The 16,337-nt window shown below is 50.0% G+C and overlaps 2 protein-coding genes across 26 annotated transcripts in view; one reads left to right on the top strand and one right to left on the bottom strand.

Moving 5' to 3' along the window:
- The first annotated feature begins 1,056 nt into the window (after window positions 1-1,056).
- On the top strand, window positions 1,057-7,931 carry Cybc1 (cytochrome b-245 chaperone 1). 2 transcript variants are annotated; one of them, XM_087574106.1, is made up of 7 exons: window positions 1,057-1,284; window positions 1,853-2,004; window positions 3,190-3,231; window positions 3,652-3,725; window positions 4,636-4,732; window positions 5,795-5,939; window positions 6,255-7,931. In XM_087574106.1, the coding sequence occupies exons 2-7, from the start codon at window positions 1,920-1,922 to the stop codon at window positions 6,373-6,375; spliced, it is 564 nt and encodes a 187-aa protein (XP_087430232.1). In that variant the 5' UTR covers window positions 1,057-1,284; window positions 1,853-1,919; the 3' UTR covers window positions 6,376-7,931.
- Window positions 7,858-16,337, bottom strand: part of Hexd (hexosaminidase D) — an 18,923-nt gene continuing 10,443 nt past the window's right edge. For 3 of the 24 annotated variants that reach the window (XR_015630101.1, XR_015630102.1, XR_015630103.1), the window contains exons 5-15: window positions 15,794-15,958; window positions 13,332-13,515; window positions 12,449-12,520; window positions 11,884-12,079; window positions 10,826-10,903; window positions 10,607-10,689; window positions 9,736-9,930; window positions 9,471-9,549; window positions 9,296-9,397; window positions 8,940-9,029; window positions 7,858-8,296 (exon numbers count right to left, since the gene is read on the bottom strand). Coding sequence is in view for 3 of the 24 variants with exons in the window: in XM_087569170.1 (XP_087425296.1) it covers window positions 8,089-8,296; window positions 8,940-9,029; window positions 9,296-9,397; window positions 9,471-9,549; window positions 10,607-10,689; window positions 11,884-12,079; window positions 12,449-12,520; window positions 13,332-13,515; window positions 15,794-15,958 (1,179 nt within the window). In the remaining 21 variants the exon portion in view is untranslated. 24 annotated transcript variants of the gene reach the window in all.

The raw sequence follows: 16,337 nt of genomic DNA, 5'->3' as shown, positions 1-16,337 counted from the left end.
AGTCATTATGAAGTTACAAAACACGAAGCAAATAGATCTAAAGAGAACGGGAAAGTGACGGAAATCTCTGCTACAGTGTGCTGTTCTAGCACCCGCAGATCACCATATGTGTGTTGGAGGCAACTACAAAATAGGGACAAGTGGTCCAGGTTTTAGTGTCACTTGTTATTGTGCGTTAGGTCTGAAAGAAACCAGGGACAAATGGCTAACTGTGGTGCCCACTGACTGTCAAAGTGGATGACAGTCAAGGTCTCAGCAAGTAAGAGTCCCGGTTCTTCTCTGCATTTGTCACTCTCACCCACTACCCTAAACCTCTCTAGACCCTGAGCTTCCCTTCCCTCTAGCTTCTCTTTGCCTATAAGACTCAGCCATTTTGACTACACGCTGTCTGCCCTTTTGGTCTTTTGTCTCCCTCGTTCTTCTCTTCATCTCTCACTCTGTCCCTCTCTCTTTCCTCTCATGACTGTCTATTCTGCTGGCCATGTTCAGCCAGACTCTTCCATATGCCCCTGACTGTGCTTTTCCCTCACATCTACGATAAGAACCTCGTCAATAATACCTACGGAGTGGCCATGTCCCCACTTTTATTTATTGTGCATCTTTTGTTACATTGATTTCAGGTAGTCAGTCCATGTTTGCTATACCTTAGGGGTCTGGTGAATATAACCTCTCATTTCCTTAAAATTCCACATCCAGCAAGGAGGTGGCGGCACCCACCTTTAATCCCAGCACTTGGGAGGCAGAGATCTCTCTGAGTTCCAGGCCAACCAAAGCTACACAGTGAAACCTTGTCTGGAAAACCTAAAGATCCTCCCCAGAACAAACAAACAAACAAAGCTCAATCCAAATCCACTCTTCAGGCTTCTAAACCACGCTTAGGTAGGAAACCTCCATGAGTGACATTATTCTTGCCGGCCAAGCGGTTAAATTCACGTGTCCTATAGACCGCCCCATCCCCAGGAGTGTGGAAGCACAAAGGCACAACCCCTCGCCTACGTAATCACTCAGTCTCCACCCCTGGGAAGTCCCTACCGGGCTCTTATCCCGGAAGTCCGCGAAACAGAAGTCCGGAAGTTCGAGAGACTGTTCTCTCGCACTAATTGTCGTACACGTTCCTCGGTTCTGGCAAACGTGCGTGTCCTGCAGCTTTTCTGGTTCCGATCCGTTGTGTCCTGTGCAGGTCACCGCTTGCGGATCTGGATCGGGCGCAAGGCAGATTGAGCAAACCGAGCGTGTGCACTCCTCAGGAGGAGCCAGCGGAACGGCCGCTTGTGGAGCTTGTTGGTAACTGAAGCCAGAGGGAGGTAAGTTGTATGCCTAACTAGAATTCTTGAGAATGTGGGTGGGGTACGACGCTTGATTGCCCCTGGGTATCCAAGGAGCCACTCAGAACTGGGACTTAGGGTGTTAATCTCCAGAGGTTTTGCCGCAGTGTTCTATTAATTCGGATGCATTTGGGCCATTGTTAGGTGGTCTAGACTCAGTAACAGGGGTATGACAACTTCTGATTGTAGACTCATACACGATGTACTTTCACTTCCCCTTCTTGGTGGGAAGAGGAGTTTCTGGAAGATTCGGGTACGGTGCCGGAAGCCTGAGTTGTGTGTGTGTGTTTGCGTGGGGGGTTACTAATGGAACAACTTAAAGATGAGGGTTTAGTCAAGAAAAGGGTTTACGAGACTCGGTCTTTGAAGTGAGACCAGGACCAACACTGAATTTATGGGCTTTGTAGCCCCAATGCCCATACATAATCGTGAGTTGAGGCAGGCTCATAAGAGAAAGCAGTTCAGGGTCTGTTGGGGACCTTCCCTCGGCCTCCTGACTGGACTGATGAGGTGCTACTTATGTGCAGTGGTTGCAGGCTTCGGGTGTGTTTTTCCAAGCCTGGTCGGCTGTGCAGTGGAGCCCAGGTTCCAGGGATGTATATGCAGGTGGAAACACGTACCAGCACCCGCCTCCATCTGAAGAGGGCTCCCGGCATCCGGTCTTGGTCCCTGCTAGTTGGTAAGGCTTCCCAATTTTTCCCCATACAGCTCTAAAAGGTGACCTAAACAGCTTCTTTGTGTTCTGTTAGAGGCTCTCCTCAATACAAGGCCTTGATAAAACATGCTTCATTAACTCCCAGTGTGCTTTTTCTTTCAGATAGCATGCGGACCCCCTTGCAAGCTAGGCACACTCTAACATTGAGATGCCCTCCTAGCCTTGCATGCTGGGCACACTTCTTTAACACTGAGATGCACTCCCAGCCTCTCTGCTTTTTTTGAGGTCACTGTAGTTTTTCCTCCATGTGATAGGTTCACCCAGGTCATGGATTCACATTTTTCCTCTTCCCTGTCTCAGACCTCTTCATAAACGCACTTAGCCTCTTGTACTCTCCCTCCATAACTGCCTATTAGAAGGCTCTTGTATCTCAGGGACAGCTGCACTTGTGTTGGCTGGGCTGTACAGAGTTTGAGGTGAGGCACTAGCTGTGGCTTCGGCAGCATCGCTGTAGGCTGTCCTTATGATATATATACACGCCCTTCTGCAGGTTATGCTCTGTGTTATAATTCTCTAACTAGTCTTCATCCCTCATCCCACGTAAGTAATACCTACCTACATCAGGGTCACTTGTGCATGTTTCATTTGTTTGCAGACAAGTCCGGTGAATGCCCTGATGGGATATCTGCTTTTTACTTTATTTTTATTTATTTTATTTTTTATTTATTTTATTTTTTATTTATTTTCAGAGCTGGGGACTGAACCCAGGGCCTTACGCTTGCTAGGCAAGCGCTCTACCACTGAGCTAAATCCCCAACCCCCTACTTTATTTTTAAATTATGTGTATCTATATGGGGGTGGTCTATGCGGGTGCACATAGGTGCCTGTGGAGTCCCGAAGAGCATTAAGTCTCCTGGAGCTGAAGTGAGGTTGTGAATGCCCTGACATGGGTGCTGATTACTGAACTGGGTTCTCTTGGAAAAGTAGTATATGCTCTTAACCAGTAAGCTCTTTCCAGTCTCCTTGTCCTCCATTTTGAAACAAACTTCTTAGTTGTTTTCATCAGCTCTGCACTAGGTAGCCTCTACCTGCTGCCCCTGAACAAGCTGTCCTACCATGAGACAGGCCTCCTTGCTGGCAGCTATCACACTGTGAGGAAATGGGACTTCCCTTGGCTAGTTAACAAGGTCCTCTCTCCTTTCTTTACAGGAATATTATCCACTGGCCTGGCTGCTGCCTATTACAGTGGAGGTAAAGTATGCTTTCCCCTTTAGCTTCCTTGCACTTGGAAATGAACAAAAAGCAGTCACCTGTGAGCAGTCTTGGTGTGTGTGGCTTTGGGGTGGCCTCTGCCTTGCCTTATGTGGGAGATGATCCCAGCCCATGCTTTGTACCTTAAATCTCTTCCTGTGTTACAAAGCCCTCTTGGAAAGCTCTTTAGCATTTTCCTGCCACCTTGCTACAGAGAGGAAGCTACAGAGACATGCGTCCCACGTCTATGGCAAGGCTGTATAGATCAGAGTTTGGGATATTCATGTTTCTGGTGACAAAAGCACATTACCTAAGCCTCTAACCTGAGCCAAAAGAAAGACTGGGCTGGGAAGGACCACCTATGGACACATCACCTTGGCTCCTGTAGCTAATGAGCTGATACGCTATGTCTGCTTGCAGATAGTCTGGGCTGGAAGCTCTTCTATGTCACAGGCTGCCTCTTTGTGGCTGTACAGAACTTGGAGGACTGGGAGGTAAGATAGTACAGTAGTGCCCTTCCCGTTCGGAGGCATCTGCCCCAGTTCAGAGGTATTGGTTACTTGGACTCAGGCCTTCCCTTGATCTTGCTCGTAAACATCTCTGGACTCTTCTAGAAGCTACTCACAACTGTTTTCTCCGAGGTTCTGGGTAGTACATTTTATTTTGTTGCAGGCTTGCCTCAATCTCAAAAGCAAGCCTATTGCCTCAGCCTTCTGACAGGCATAAAGCACCACACTCAGCTCACAGTAGTGGGGTGTCCCCCTGCCCCCCCACGCCTCTGGGGTTGTTGCAACAAGTCTGTATTGTCCCTAGGCTGGGCTGGCTACACAGGGCAGGGACCTGTGAGAAATTCTGAAAACTCAGACTAGCTCCTAGGCTTTGAGGTTCAGGGGTTGGGGGCTTGGTCCTCACTATACACCTATAATAGCTGACAGAAATCTGAACCTGTTAAGTCAGGTGGTACCTTTTGGGGAAGCCCCCTTCCCTTAGTCTTGAACTTGTCAGAATTCATGAAGCTTCCTGACTGGGGCTTCTGCATTTGCTTAATGGCCTCATTACCATCCTTTCCTTTTATTCTTTTATTTACCCAGTACTGAGGATTGAACCTGGGGCCTCATACCTGCTGGGCAAGTGCTCTACCACTGGGCTAGATTCCCCAGCCTGGTCCTGTTCTCACTCAAAGAGAAAAGGACATCCACTGTATCTGCTTTCTTTCGTGTGCCCCTTACTCACAGGGGAGTACCAGATGTCAGGCACAGAAGTAGGCTCTGGAAGAGTCCTGGAGGCTTTGGGTTTCTACTGGGAAAGCTTTGTATTTGTACCAGTGTGGTGGGGCTGTACCTCAGCATCAGCTTGGCTCTCTACCTAGAGTTCTGTGTGTGGTTAGCATGCATTCGTTTGCAGGAGGCCATTTTCAACAAGAGCACTGGGAAGGTCATCTTAAAAACATTCAGCCTCTACAAGAAGCTGCTGACTCTTCTCAGAGCGGGCCATGATCAAGGTAAGATGTGGGAACCTACAGGTTGGTGAAGGTTTGGTGAGGCCTGGATGGCTTGGATCCAAGTTCAACTGCTCGAGGAATGAGGGTCCCGCGGACATATCCTGGCTTGCCGGGACAGATCCAGACAGGTGTTTTGCCTACTTCAGAACTCAGCCTGTCAGGAAGGATGGACACTCCTTGGCAGCTCTCCTAGGTTGGGCGAGGGTGACAGGAGAAGAGTCTTCAGGAACCACTTGGCCTTTCTTGATTATCCTGTACCTGATTGTCAGCTCTGCCAGCCCTGCAGTGAGAAAATGGTTAAAGGAACCCCGCAACCCTTGAGCTTATGGGCTTGGAAGGTAGCCTAGTTATGAAGTAGCAGGTTCTCATAGGTCTCCCCCATTATGTATCCAGCTCAGCTACTGCTCATTAAAAATATGCAAGTAAACTCTATGTGCTTTTAACATGAAAAGTTAGACCCCAAAGCATCCAGGCCTCTTAACTCATATCGAGCGCTGGCAGTGTATAGCTGAATGTGGCGCAGATGAAGACCAGAGCTGGTTTGTGGGTGTGAGTTAGTGCACTGTTTGAACTTCCCCATAGGCTGCTTGTTGGAAGCCCTTGCACATTTGAGAGCCAGTACCCACGGGCTCCAAGCCACATGGTCATCCCCCTTGTCACTGTGACAGTGAGATGAGATAGGTTTCCCAGGGGCTCTTGGGAAAGCAGTATCAGCCATGTATTAGTTAAGCGATGGTTTCTCTGTGCACAGAACTAACTAGCGGGGCTACCCCACTGGAACCAGACAGGTTTCATGAAGATAGCAACTTGAGCTTAGTGATCCCTGTTGTGGGACTGCTCAGGAAAGCCAGTGTCTGCCTGAAACTGCAGCTGTAATGGGTCTCCTGAGTATCCTTATCCAGAAGTTAGTCTGGGTCCACAGTCCTGAAGGTGAACTAGTAAATGCTTTTGTCACTAATGCTACTCCCACTGTTCAGCAGGCTGTGCTGTGCGTGGCATAGGTTGAGAGCATTGGATAAGAGCATAGGGAGACTGCTCATCAGCAAACCCTTCTGTCCCCAGTGGTGGTCCTGTTGAAAGACATCCAGGATGTGAATGTGGAGGAGGAAAAGGTCCGTTACTTTGGGAAGGGCTACATGGTGGTGCTCCGGTTTGCAACAGGCTTCTCCCACCCCCTTACTCAGAGTGCAGTCATGGGCCGACGCAGGTAAGATTGGCATAAAGCAAGACTGGGCTATCCCTTAGTGTTTCTCAGTGTTGTAGACAGGGTGTGGGGCTCTGATCAGGATGTATGTGCTTAGGAGCAGCTTTGCTGCAGCTGTCTGTAGAGGAGGCATCAGAACAGGGTTGGGGCTTCAGTGAGAGTAGGACTGAGGCCAGAGATACTGGGCTCATTTGAGACCACGGGGGAGGGGGGGTGATGTAGGTGTACTGCAGGGGATGAGATAGCGTGGGTCTTTTGTGGTGTGTTGTGGAACTGCACCCTTTGCCAAGGTGACCTGCTTTCTTGATGATTGCCTAGTGACGTGGAAGCCATTGCCAAACTCATCACTAGCTTCTTGGAGCTGCACCGCCTGGAGAGCCCCTCAGAACGGTCACAAAGCAGTGACAGTGAACCTGATGGCCCTGGTGGCCAGAGCTGACAGTGTGGAATGGCTGCTGGTGAATGTCACCCACTTCCGATGCGTCTCCGACTGACTTGCCAATTATAAGGGTACAGGCAGACCTTGGACACCCGCCTATGGCTCCTTGGGCAGTCCTACTACAGACTACCCGCCTTTTGCTTGTTTACGCTTCTACACTTTGCAGAACCATGGGCTAGGCCTCTCCCACAACCCAGAAAGGCTGCATCTGTCAGGATGCAGGGGGTGGATGCTACATCCAGGGGAGGGCGAGGTCTCAGAAGTTAGTGCCTTCCCCGTGGCCGCTCTGGGTTGGGCAGCACAGCCGGGTCTGCATAAGCTCGCCCAAGGGCAGTCTGAAGTATAAGATGCCAAGCTTTCTTCAGCATAAGCCTAGTGCCTGCCTTCAAGATGCCTTGCCACCCCAGGCTATTGTAGGCAAGACTCCACTTCATAGTGAGAGTGAGACACCCACACGCAGGTAGGAAGGACCCACTCCTGTAAACACTGATGTTTACTCTCCCTGACCATCCCTCAAGATGGACACCCTTGGTGGTCAGGAGCTTCCCTGAAGGCAACTATGGATGCTGAATGCCTGGCCACAGAACTCTCAGAGAAATCAGAGTGTTGCTGACTACCCTGTTCCTTCTCAGACAACTTTGTCTGAGATCCCAGCACTGTTGTAGCACAGCAGGAATGGAAGGCTCTCCCAACCCAACCAGGGAAGAAGCTGCTACTGGAGGAAAGGTCACCTCTTTTGGTTTTTGGCATCCTGCTGTCTTTAAGACCTGGGAGCTCCTTTACAGAAACTGAGTCTTAGCCTTTCAAGCCTTGAAAAGACCTGAAGAAAATAGGCATGTGGAGACACAGCCCTGTCAATCCCAGTGTTCAGAAGTGGGGCGGGAAGAAAGTTCAAGGCCAGCCTGGGCCATGGCCTCTTCTAATAAAGTTGGTACCAACCACTTACGGTCCTTTTCTGCTCTTCTAGTTTCCTTCTGAGTCGACTCAAGTCCCTCAAAAGTACACTGTTTACTAAGTTTCCAGCTAGAAGCTGTGGATCTCTGGTCTACACAGAGCTCCTCCAAGCCGTATACCCATACCTCATCAGGTAGACCTGGGAAATAGAAGAGTTACATAGACAAAGAAGTTAAGGCAGCCCTGAGGCTACTGCCCCTAGGCTGAGCACAGTAGTTAGGCAAGAACTATGAACAGGTCTTCTGAGGTGACTGCTACTAGTCCCAACTTGGGAACATGGTCCCTTGAACATGCTAAAGTGAGCTTTCTAAATGGTTAAGTTAGAGATTTTTCTCCCCAGATGAAATGTGAAATATAGCTTGTTGGTTTTTGGCTTGTTGCCCACAGACTCTTAAGGTACTTTAGACAAGAGAAGGAGGAGTCTGTCTCTTAGGTGCTGTCATATCCCCTTCCAATATTGCCCAGTGCTGAGACTCATTCCTTGGTGAAGGCATGAAATTCTCTATGGTGGTAAAAAGTTGATCCAAGTTTCTGTTGGTGGGACTTCCACTTCCTGGTCTTTTTATTTCAGAAGTAATAAAGCTCTACGTGCAAATTACAAATGTGCCTTTCTGTTTTCTGCTTCACCCAAGGTTACTGTTCATACAGCTGGAGAACCTGTCTACGTAGGGCTCCGCAGGAGGAGCACAGGCCCCGCCTGGCTGGGCCACTGAGAGAAATCTTGGTGTTGTCCAAAGTCATATACAGGGTCCTGGCCCCTCAGGGGTTCTGGCCTGTGTCCCAGCCCGGGCTGGTGGGTGGTGGCTGTTGGGCGGCCGCCTCACCCAGGTCCTGCAGCAGACCCTGCAGTCGCTGCATACTGGGGAGCACATTCTCCTCCAGCCACTCTTCAATGGCGTCCGGGTAGAAGACCGGCTGCAGGGCTGCCTCCAGCTGCTGCACGAGGTTGTTCCACCTGCTTAGAAGGCTGGGGGGAGACAGCATCCATGATTTGCTTTAGCAGTGTTTCCGCTAAGGCTCAAGTTTACATAGCTGCACCCATATGCTCAGTCCCCAGAGCCAGTGCCATTCCATGCCTCCGTTGAACATTGGGACAAAGTAAAAGCATGACTGGTCACATTTCAACATGAGCACGCCACTGCCTGGCAGTTTTCCTCACAACCATGAATGGGTCTATTGGCAGCATGTTACACTCAGTACAGCTGTACTCTCACTAGCCTAGTTTAGTCTTGAACCAGGAGAGGACAGTGCAGGCAGCCTGGGACTCCAGTCACAGCACACTTCCCCAGGTTGTACCAGGAAATGACAGGGCCAGCATGGACCCCAGGTGGCCTGATTCCAAAGATGAGCCTTGGGTCAGCCTGGGCATGTGGTTGATAACTCTGTCTTAGGCCAGGAACCACTTAGATTCTAATTAGATTGCTAATATTAGGGGAAGTGTTACTAAGCATAGACTATCAATTCATCCAAGATTTAAAGCTGCAGGACCTGGAGAGCTTGTCTTGTCTTGCCTTAACACTGATAACCATAGTCATCGCTACTGTGTGTGTTTGTAAAGGGGACAAGGAGTTCCAGGGGCTGAACACCTAGGAGGATATGACGGTGGCTACCTGAGTGCCTCCGGCTGTATGTGCTGGATCATAACAGGATGAACAAGCTTCCGCCTGCGATGGTAGGGGCTGAACCAGCCAGTGACATACCTGGAGCAAATCCAGACAGTGTCAGTAGAGCCAGTAGTGGTTTGGAGGTAAGGGAAGAGGGGCTGGCTTAAGAATCTGGTAGAGGGGTTGGGGATTTAGCTCAGTGGTAGAGTGCTTGCCTAGGAAGCGCAAGGCCCTGGGTTCGGTCCCCAGCCCCGAAAAAAAGAACCAAAAAAAAAAAAAAAAAAAAAAGAATCTGGTAGAAATTTTTAGAAGTCTTTCTTTGTAAAGACAATGTCAGAAGATATCACATGGGAGCCACTTACCTGTTCCTCTCCAGAAGTGAATCCACAGAGCTGCACAGGTGGAGACTAATTTGTGTGACGAGGGCATGGATGTCACTGCCAGGAAAGGAGCCAGCTCCCTCACTGCCAGAGAGTCACACTAAGAACAGTGGTCCCCAGAGCAGGGGGTGGGGGAATGTGGGGGAGCGTGGATTACCTTACGGTATCCGTTATTTCCAGGCTTGAAACCCCAAGGAAGCGTTCCACTCGCAGCCTAACATCCTCAGCAAAGCCTCCTGAAACCATCCACAGGCAGAAGTGGTCAGAGAGAACCCCTGACCTTTGGGGGCTATGGGCAAAGGGCACAGCATCTTGGGGAGCCCCAGCCAGGCCAGCCGGCTGCTTTTCATTAAACATGAGAAAGATATTTGTTATGCATCATTGTAGGTAGTAGCACAATCTGCAGGAGCCCCTGGACTCACCACACAGTCCATGTACAAGGTCCAGGCTCAATCAAAGGTGGAGTATTCTAGAGCACCTGAAATAGGTTATGGCCAGGGCAGACACACCTCCAGTCAGCACAAAAGGCTGTGTCAGGAAGCCACTGACAGATGGTTCCTGGCTCTGCACTGAGGGGTCTGGGTTCCAGCATAATCACTCTTCAAACCTAGGAAGGGCTAAAGCCAACACTGCTGACATCAGTGCCTCTGCAGTGTGGGTGAGGGATGTTTGTGCTTGTTATTTCCTTGTTTTTCTACACATTCTAAACACTTCACAATGAACAACTTCCAGGAAAAAAAAAAAAAAAGCTAAGACCACTTCTACACCTTTCCTCCATGCCACAGCTGCTAATGTTTTGGGGACCCTTCTTTACACATGGACTCCTACGTAGTCTTATAATCTTCATGGGCATGGTTCATTTCGCCAAAGCTGCATGGCCTACCGCTCTGAGCACTGCCCATGCCTGTTTTCTGCAGCCATTTGTTTCCTCAGGTCATCTGGGTGTAGGAGCACTGGGATAAAGGGTCCTGCAGCAGAGAGGCACCCAGTTCTAGAGAGGCCTCAGAACACTCAAGCAGCAAAAAGAATCTGCATCTGCACCTGAGGCATGAATTTCTTATGTCCTTTCTAGCTTCCCAAACTACCTGAGACGCAGGCTGATGATCAGGGTATAGGCAGTCCTGGAACAGTATTTAAGCAAACGGGCAGACTAGAAACATTACCTTCTTCATCCCTGTGAAGGAGCACAGTGCAGACAGAACAGGGCAGTGACCAGGGGAAAACAGCAATTGGCTCCTTTCTTCCTGTTTGGCTAAGAGTAGGTAGTTGCTAGAACTGTCGGCTGGGACATACCATGTACAAGTGACTGTAGACAGGCAGCCAGGGATGGGATTCCCACAGGGAGCAGCTCACACAGCACAGAGAAGTGGTCGTACCTATGTCCAAAAGAAGACAATTCAGCTCTCCAACCATTTCAGTTTGATGAGGATGCCCGACTTGGGGTGCCCTTTCTTATGTTTTGAGGGTTCTTAGACTAGAAACCACTGTGGGCAGACTGGCATATCCCATTACCTGGCTCAGGATTTCCAAAGTGGGTTCCATGTCATGGGGATTTTGCATTAGGTCTGCTATGATGCCCCGAGGAGGAGCCTGTATAGGGGAAATGGGCTCTCAGCACTGGGGCGCACTCCACAGCGTATGCTTGATGTGGAGCTTCTGTAGAGCCTTTATTATCCCTTTTCCTGTACTAGTCCACCTCCCAGAGGTCTTTTCTGTGTCCTGTATCCTGTCTATCCACCTCACGCTTTTCCACAAGGCCCCAGGTTAGAGCAGGCATCTGATCTCTCCAGTGCATGGGCAGAGGGCCTCCACTAGCCTGGCCTCGGTTTCTTCAGCCATAAGTGGCTAGAGAGATGCCCCTCAGGTGAGGCAGACGGAGGCTGGCAGAAGGGCCAGCGATTACATCACTCCCATCAGTGGTCCTTTACCTCTGTGAGTCACTAGCCACTACCCCATACATAGAAAGGACTTCACTCTCTGTGAGAGCCTTGCTTTAGCTCAGACCTCAGTATCACTCTCTGTGAGAGCCTTGCTTTAGCTCAGACCTCAGTATACTCTACAGGAAGGCAAGTGCTTTCTAAGTCTTCATGAGCGTCTCTGAAGCCAGCATCCACAGTGGGCATCCACTGAAACCACAAGCAACTCCAACGACACTCCACACTCCACAGCCCCGGTGGCTGAGCACCTTGCTCTGCACTCAGATTCTGGAACCTGTGGAGGCCCCAGGGGACATCTTTCCAGCCCTTCCTGGCAGAGTCGACAGCTTCAACCAGTCTAGCTCAAAGGTTGAAGCCTGACAGTGGGACTTGGCCAGAACCAAAGACTGGGTTCATCTATTTCTCAAAGGGATTGACATCCTAAAAGAACTGGGACCAATCTTCATGCCCTGCTACACACGTGACACACAGTATCACTCATGGAACATGCAGACCACAGAGGCTGCATGCTTGTGACTCAACCACTAGTCTCCTCAGCAGAGTTAGTGAGGCAAACACAGAGGCATGGAGAACATGATTTAGGAGGAGGCAAGATCAGCACTAGACAAGCTGCCATGTTTGGTGAGAGCTTACCTCTGCCAGCCAGTCAGGATGATTCCTTGTAGAGTATCCACTGGCCCACTGCCTGCCACCTGCAGCCACAGCTCATGGTTTCTGATGTGGTGCTCAACAGGGGGCAGAGCCTGACTGGCCCCTGTGGCTCCCTTGAAGGCACTGGCAGCCCACAACCTCTGGAAGCCACACTCCTGGTACTTCCCTATGAGGAAATCTAGGCAAGAAAGCAAGCAGATTAGCAGCTCTCACAGGGAGGCCCTGGATACACAGCCTAACCAGAGCAGCTGAGAGCCACCCTATTCTAGCTGAGGAGACACCAACCATTCCCACAATGCCTGTGGCTTATTACTCATTAGGAATAAACACTTCAGGAAGAGCTGGAAAGAACCGGGATGGTCTGGAGCCAGCAGGGATCCCACGCCAGGAGAGGAGGCTGTGCATAGCCTTTCTGTTCCATGCTGGTCAGCTAAACTAGTGTGGCAGGCTGGATAGTTCAGGTTACAGGGTTATGGAGGACTGGGAAACAGTCATGCAGGCACATGTACCGTGAGGAATGAATGTATTGTGAGCAACCTGTACTGACTTTTGCTGTGGACATCCAGGTCAGCTCCATAGTCCCAGAGCACAGGCTCCACCAGTTGAGGCACCCCAGACGCTGTCAACAGAGCAAGGCCATGAGTGTGGGAAGGACCATTCAGGTCACACTCCCGCTTCTTAGACATATTTGTTTTGATATAGGGGTCTCACTTTGCTGCCCAGACTGGACTTGACCTCTAATCCTCCATCTCAGCCTCCTAAGCACTGAGATAGCAGTCCTGTGCTATTATGCTCACCTCTGCACATTCTTTTAATGTTAAAGTTATGTCAAACTTAAACCACCCTCTCAGGTCTAGTGTGCTTTAAGTACAGCTTGCAGCTGTGCTAGGCTTTTGGCCATAAACATCAGAGCTACAAATGATGTTGGTGGCTGCCTGTTTTTGTGAGGCTCTAAGCTCTTTTCCAAGCTGCCTGCCTTGCAGCCTCGGGGCACTGGAGCACATCTCTGACTCATTAACATAAAACGTATACTAGCCTCACAGAATATAGGTGCAGCTGGCCCTGGATCTCTGCACTTAACCTCAGGGTGACGTGTTCAAGTGCCAATCACCCAGGCTGGGGCAGGTACTCCAGCTTCATCTCCAGCTTCGGGCCAGTGCAAACGTTTGGTCCTGGCATCTCAAGGCTGGCCACAGAGTACACATGGACTAAAGCTATCAGAAGCACTGGACACGCCGATGGCCCCTTCGGGCCTGTCAGAAGCTATATCAATTTCTGCTCACACTCCTGCAAGGTTGCACAGTGACTTGAGGGAAGGACAGAAGCCAGCATTTTCACTAGAACATACATTAAGAGCTCACTTCCAAGGCCTCTGGAACTTGAGGTCTTGGGCAGCCACATGTAAGCCCCATCCATACAGGCCTGCCAACCTTTTAGCTGTTCCTGAGGGATGTCCCGTAGCATGTCATCCCACACCAAGGGTGTTATGCCAGGATGCTGGGTCAGCACATGGCTGGCTACCGCCTGCATGTGGTTCAGGCACAGTTTCGCATGGCTGTTCTGTTCCTGCTGTAGCCACTGTTTTGAGGTCTCCCCCTCACCCAGGTAGTAGACCTAGGAGGAAGAAACAGGATGGTATTAATCTGTTGCCATCCTTAGGTTCACACCTGTCCTGAATCTTGGGGTGGCTGCAAGTACAGAGGACACTAAGAAAGAGGCTTAGCTTCCTTGGTTTCCACAGGAAGACTGCCTTTCTTAGAACAGATTCACTTAGGACCTCTTTAGGTTCAAAGCAACTCTGCTCAGAACACTAAGAGGCAGGACAACCCTGTTATCGCACTGAGGAGTTGGTGGACATGGGACCTACTGTGCCATGGCTATCCCTGACATGTGATAATGCTGATTAGCCTTGTCCTACACTCATAATGGCAGTGAAGAAGCCAGACACGGAAGGCAACGGGTAGTGTGAGTCCATCTGTGAAATACACATACGCACACATGCGCATGCACACACACACACACACACACACACACACACACGCATGCACACACATGCATGCATGCACACACATGCATGCATGCACACGCACACGCACACGCATGCATGCATGCACACGCACACACACACGCATGCATGCACGTGCACACACACACACACATGCACACACATGCTTTCTTTCTGAGACAGGGTTTCACACAAGATTATAGGTTGTATTATTATCCTCCTCTTTTTTAGTTATTTATTAACTTACTTGCATTGATATTTTGCTCACATATATGACTGTGTGAAAGTGTCGGAAAACCCGGGAACTGAAGCTATAGACAGTTGTGGGCTGCTATGTGAGTGCTGGTCCTCTGCAAGGGTAGCCAATGCTCATAACTGCTAAGCCTCCACTCCAGCAGACCCCTCCTATGAGACAGGATTTCACGTAGCCTAGGCAGGCTTGTAATTCCCTATGCTATGAAGTCTGCTGCGTTACAGGTGTGGAAAATCACATCTTACCTTCAGATTTCCTTATTTTGAGATACCATGGCCCAAGAGGACCTAGAACTCGCTCACTATGTAGTCCAGGCTGGTCTCAAGTTTGTGACAATTCTCTCCACAATCCTCCAAATGCTAGGATTACAGATGCCAGCCACTATATCCAGCTCTGATTTACTTTTAAAAAACGGAAACCTCAGGATGGAATGTCTACAAAACCAGGCTGAAGAAGCCTTTGTCTCAAAGCCTACCCCAGCCCTGCCCACATATCTGGAATCAAGCAAGAGAAGCAGAGGAGTAGAGGCTAGCCATTGGATGGGCTAGGTAAGCGGACATACCACAGATGTCCCAGAGGAACACTGCTCCCAAGCAGTGCTTCAAGATCCAAGTATAGCAACACCCTTCCCGTCAACACCTCAAACTGCACGTCGTTGGCGACAACTGTCTGAAAGGGCATGCATTTGCTCATGGCTAGCGCTGGCTCTGTTCCTGCAGGAGGAGGTAAAGAAGCCTGGTCCCTGGAGGATGTCATCTGTACACAGGATACCTTACGTGGGCTCTGCAGGACTGTCCTATGCCAGCCAACGCTCCTCTCCAGAGAATCATCTCCCTCAACAGGCCTGTCTCCTTAGCAGTCCCTGATCATCTTCCTAAACAGGTCTATGGCCTTAGCAGTCTTGCCTTTATCTTTTAGTATTTGTACTATTTATTTAAACAGGCCTGTCTCCTTAGCAATCCTTGATCATCTCCCTCAACAGGCCTGTCCCCTTAGCAGTCCCTGCCTGTATCCTTAGTACCTGGACTATCTATTTAAAAGAATCCGTAGTGCCTGGCATGGTGACACATTCCTATAATTCTAGTGTTTGGCAGGATGAGACAGAAGGAAGAGTTCAAACCAGCCTAAGTAATGTAATGAGACTGTAGCTCAAAAACTGTTTTAATTAAATTAAACCAAACCAAATCAAAAGAAAACAAACAGGGTGCTGGAGAGATTGCTCGGTGGCTAAGAGCACTAGAAGTTCTTCCAGAGGATGTAGGTCTGCTTCTCAGCAGTCACTACGTGGCTCACAACCACCTGTAACTGCAGTCCCAGGTGATCCTGACACCCTCTTCTGGCCCGTGGGTGTTGCGTGTCATGCCACACCGACTGCACACAGGCACACACGCAGGTAAAATAGCCACACACATAAAATAGTAAGTAAATAAATATAGAAAGAAAGGAAAGAAGCCATGATGTGGCACGTGATTGTGAAGAAAAGCAGCTGCAGACCTTGAGATCACAGGCACCCGGGGTTGGGGATTTAGCTCAGTGGTAGAGCACTTGCCTAGCAAGCACAAGGCCCTGGGTTCGGTCCCCAGCTCCGAAAAAAGAAGCAAACAAACAAACAAACAAAAAAAAAAGGCACTCACCTCATCACAGCCGATGTGGAGCCACCGGACATCCCTGTGTAGCTCCAGAATTTGGTCGATCATAGCTTGTACCAAGGCCAGGGACTCAGCCTCATGAGGGTTCAGGGTGTTGGGGAAGGGAGCCACTTCACGGAGATGAGCAAATGCCGCATGCTTTAGCACAAACTAAGGACAGAGATGGAAGTGGGTGCTCAGGCACTGCAGTTCCCTGCGTGTCCTTGTCAAGCACCCCCAGCTTAGGTGGGTTCACTCAGTGTGCCTGGGCCAGCTGGGTGGCCTGCACAGACCAACCCTGACTCTTCCAGATGTCTGCAGCAGAGACCAGCTTCAGAGCTTCTGATTCTACCTGAGCTGGCTCCTCAGCAGCCCTCTTCCCTCCTCTTCCTCCTCCTCCTCTTCTTCCTCTTCCTCCTCCTCCTCCCTCCCCCCAAACCTGCCCCCCTCTCTGTGGTGTTGGCACTTTAACTCGGGGTTCTGCACATGCCAAGTAAGTTACTTTCCAGAGCCAGATCTCCAGCTTCTTCTTACTTCTATGGATGTGCAG

The sequence above is a fragment of the Rattus norvegicus genome, chromosome 10 (genome assembly GCF_021556685.1).
Source record: "Rattus norvegicus strain SHRSP/BbbUtx chromosome 10, alternate assembly SHRSP_T2T, whole genome shotgun sequence".
NCBI lineage: Eukaryota > Metazoa > Chordata > Mammalia > Rodentia > Muridae > Rattus > Rattus norvegicus.
The sequence above is the reverse complement of the archived record's forward strand: the minus strand, read 5'-3'. Positions and strand labels throughout refer to the sequence as shown.